General features: G+C 36.9%; 1 protein-coding gene across 1 annotated transcript; it reads left to right on the top strand.

Moving 5' to 3' along the window:
* Nucleotides 1–1,821: 1,821 nt before the first annotated feature.
* On the top strand, nt 1,822–2,879 carry LOC105312277 (uncharacterized). Its single transcript, XM_011404791.1, has 2 exons — nt 1,822–2,281; nt 2,377–2,879. The coding sequence occupies exons 1-2, from the start codon at nt 1,822–1,824 to the stop codon at nt 2,877–2,879; spliced, it is 963 nt and encodes a 320-aa protein (XP_011403093.1).
* Nucleotides 2,880–3,119: the final 240 nt, after the last annotated feature.

Genomic DNA, 3,119 nt, shown 5'->3' with positions numbered 1-3,119 from the left:
CCATTTTCTTTTAATTATAGATATACTTTTAGTCATGAGAAACCATGCAAAAGGAGGCCTTTACTCATAGCAATATTAAATATTATGATATACATGCACATGAATCCCCTTATCAAAAGTACCCTCTCAAGTCTCAACAGGGTATCAATACTGTTTAGCGGGAAATTTTTGCGCCCCAAAATTTTTACTGATCAGTCTCTTTAATTTTTGTTTTCTACTTTTTGGCCATCTTGAACCGTATAAACTTGATTTATGTTGCTAAATTTTTGAAATTAACTGTTATATTCAAGTAATGTGAAATTTAAATTATGTTGTAATTCTATAAATGCCCACAGATGTGATCAATACTGATGCGTGCATAAAGGAACTTACCCAGTTGGTAATGATGGCATCACGAAAAAGAATGGTGTCATAGATGTTAAAGAAAGGTGAAAGTGATAATAGAGTTAAATGGCATGAATATTGGGGTGTTGGACAGCTTTTTCTTATTCATTACTTTGGTGATCACTCAATATTCAAGAGTTTTAAGCACCGAAATAGTAAAACTAACGCAAAGCTATTTGTGACATCAGCTCCTCATGTAAAGGATAAAGTTAGCAAAATTAATTATGCAACCATTTCCATTGCAATTTTTGTCAATGCAGATACTAGATAAGAATGCCTTAAAGCCTCCACAGAATGTGTATCATGACCTCATCAATGAGGATGAAGGTTATTGTCATAAAATTACAATTTACATGTGAGACTGTTGCACTTGTGCTGTCTGGTGTCTCAACTAACACAAATCCATCATTACTAGTGGCCTAGGCAAAGAATTAAATACTTCAGACACATTTGTAGGAAAATTAATGGTCTGGCCAGCCAAGGCTCTTTGACCCAAAAGCAACACTATTAGCTTCATAAAGGCTTGCACTCTTGAAATTAGTCTCTGTTCCATTGTGTTCAAACGGGATAATTCTAATGGGATTTCGTCTACCATAAATCTTCTAAAAATTCAACACTAACTTTGTCAAATTAAATATTTTTTTCCAAAATTTCACGAAATTACCTCTAATTATTTGATTATGCAAAATTACTGGCTGAGTATTCTAATTTCGACATAATCCTCTTATTTCGGCACATGATTGACCATGTGCTTCAGTTCAGTACGTCAGTCTACTCTACCTTACTAAGCAGCTGTGAGGATGGCAGAATGGCCAGGTAAAAAAAACGTTCCTAGTCAGATTTGTATTAAAATGATCTATTCTATAGAGTTTTTAACTCGATACAATCCTATTCAAGTTGAAAAAAGGCCTGTTGGGCAGCCTAGAAAGCAACGCACCAGTTCTGACCTGTTGCAGGACACGGCATGAGCTGGTACCACACCACAAAGCAAATCAACTACCACTACTCCAATTCCTAAAGTACAGGGTGCTTCTGACCAACAACAAGAGGATAGCAGTAGCACATGTTCAGGGCATGAAGACGATGATTCAGAAGCAACCAGTGTCAGTACACCAGCCACTCCAGCACAAAAGGAAAAACCCAGCGCGGCCAGTATAAATTATACAGCCTGGATCTTAAACTGAGAGTCATCAGAGAGTTTTATAGAAGAGATGTAAGTATGATTCAGATATCAAGGAAATATAACTTACCTCGGTCCACTATTTACTCATGGAAGAATGAGCTGAGGCAAAAGAACAAGAAAGTTTCTCTCCTCAAGAGAGGTGACACCTCCAATCTGGCAGTGGTCGTAAACTGTCATATCCAAAAGAGGTCGAAGAAGAGTTAGTAGAAGGGATCCTGGTTAGACGAGACTGCCACCTACCAGTTGGAAGACAGATGATCAAAGGCAGAGCAGCTAGTTTAATCAAAGGTCATAATCCAAGTTTTAAGGCGTCAAATGGATGGTTAGACAAGTTCATGCTACGGTATGGTTTGTCAATGCGAATAAAGATTTCAGTTAGTCAGAAGCTGCCAGCCCAGCTTGAGAAGCGAATAGAATCATTTTTCATAAGGGTAAGAGCACTAAGAGCTAAGCATCAGTATCCATTGGACCTCATAATAAATATGGATGAAACTCCTTTGATTTTTGACATTGTTCCACAACAAACAATCAGCAAAAAAGGTGTCAAGCAAGTGCCAACTCGGTCATCAGGAGCAGAAAAAAGAAGATTAACTGTTACTTTGTCATGTACTGGTGATGGTGATATGCTTCCCACTTTTGCAATATTTAAAGGCAAGAGAAAGCTCAAGTTTATTTCTCTTAAAGAAGTGAAAGTTGCTCTTCAGAAAAAGGCTGGTTGGATTCAAAATTAATGCTGCAATGGTTTAAATCAATCATTTTACCATACAAAAAGGGTTCACAATCACTGTTAATCATTGATTCGTTTTCAGCTTACGAAGATTCTGCTTTCTTGGATTTGGCTCATGCCAATAATGTAGACGTGATAATAATTCCTGGAGGATGCACAAGCAAAATTCAGACTTTAGATGTCTCCTTAAATAAACCATTTAAAGCAGTAGTTAGGGAAAAGTGGAACGAATACGTTCACTCTGTTGTTGATGCCAGTGCCAATCCAACACCACAGCACAAACTAAAAACAGCTGACAAATCCAAAATCGTTTGCTGGCTCAAAGATAGGTTGGTTTATCTCCAAGAAGACAAGACTGTTGTTAAGAAGTCCTTGTTTTGTGGAATTACTAATGATCTACTTGGAAGTAAAAACCACTTCATAAGATGTGCTAAAGAGCTAGCTGAACTCCAATTACCATATTTCCAAGAAGATGATGACAACCCATTTTTAGACAACACTAGTGATGAAGAAGAGAGTAATGAAGAGGTAGAAGAAAGTGAGGATGAAGATGATGATGGAGACGATGAAGTCATGCAACAGTGACATCATTGAAGTCTGCATGTGGATGGCAATTAAGATATATTTACATGTATGTACAACTAATGTAATTATTATCAAACAGAAAAATCTACAGTATATTTAACTCTAGGTAAATAAGCTCTTCTTTCTTTTCTTCAAGCAGCTTAGTAAGTTTTTTTGATAAGTGTTGATGGTCCAAATAGTTTATACTTGCATGGGATCTCCAAACCTTTACCTTTAATGGCTGATCTTTGTCTTCCCCCT

Source organism: Amphimedon queenslandica, unplaced genomic scaffold (genome assembly GCF_000090795.2).
Source record: "Amphimedon queenslandica unplaced genomic scaffold, v1.1 AMPQUscaffold_13459, whole genome shotgun sequence".
Classification (NCBI taxonomy): Eukaryota; Metazoa; Porifera; class Demospongiae; order Haplosclerida; family Niphatidae; genus Amphimedon; species Amphimedon queenslandica.
This window is presented reverse-complemented; position numbering and strand designations above follow the sequence as displayed.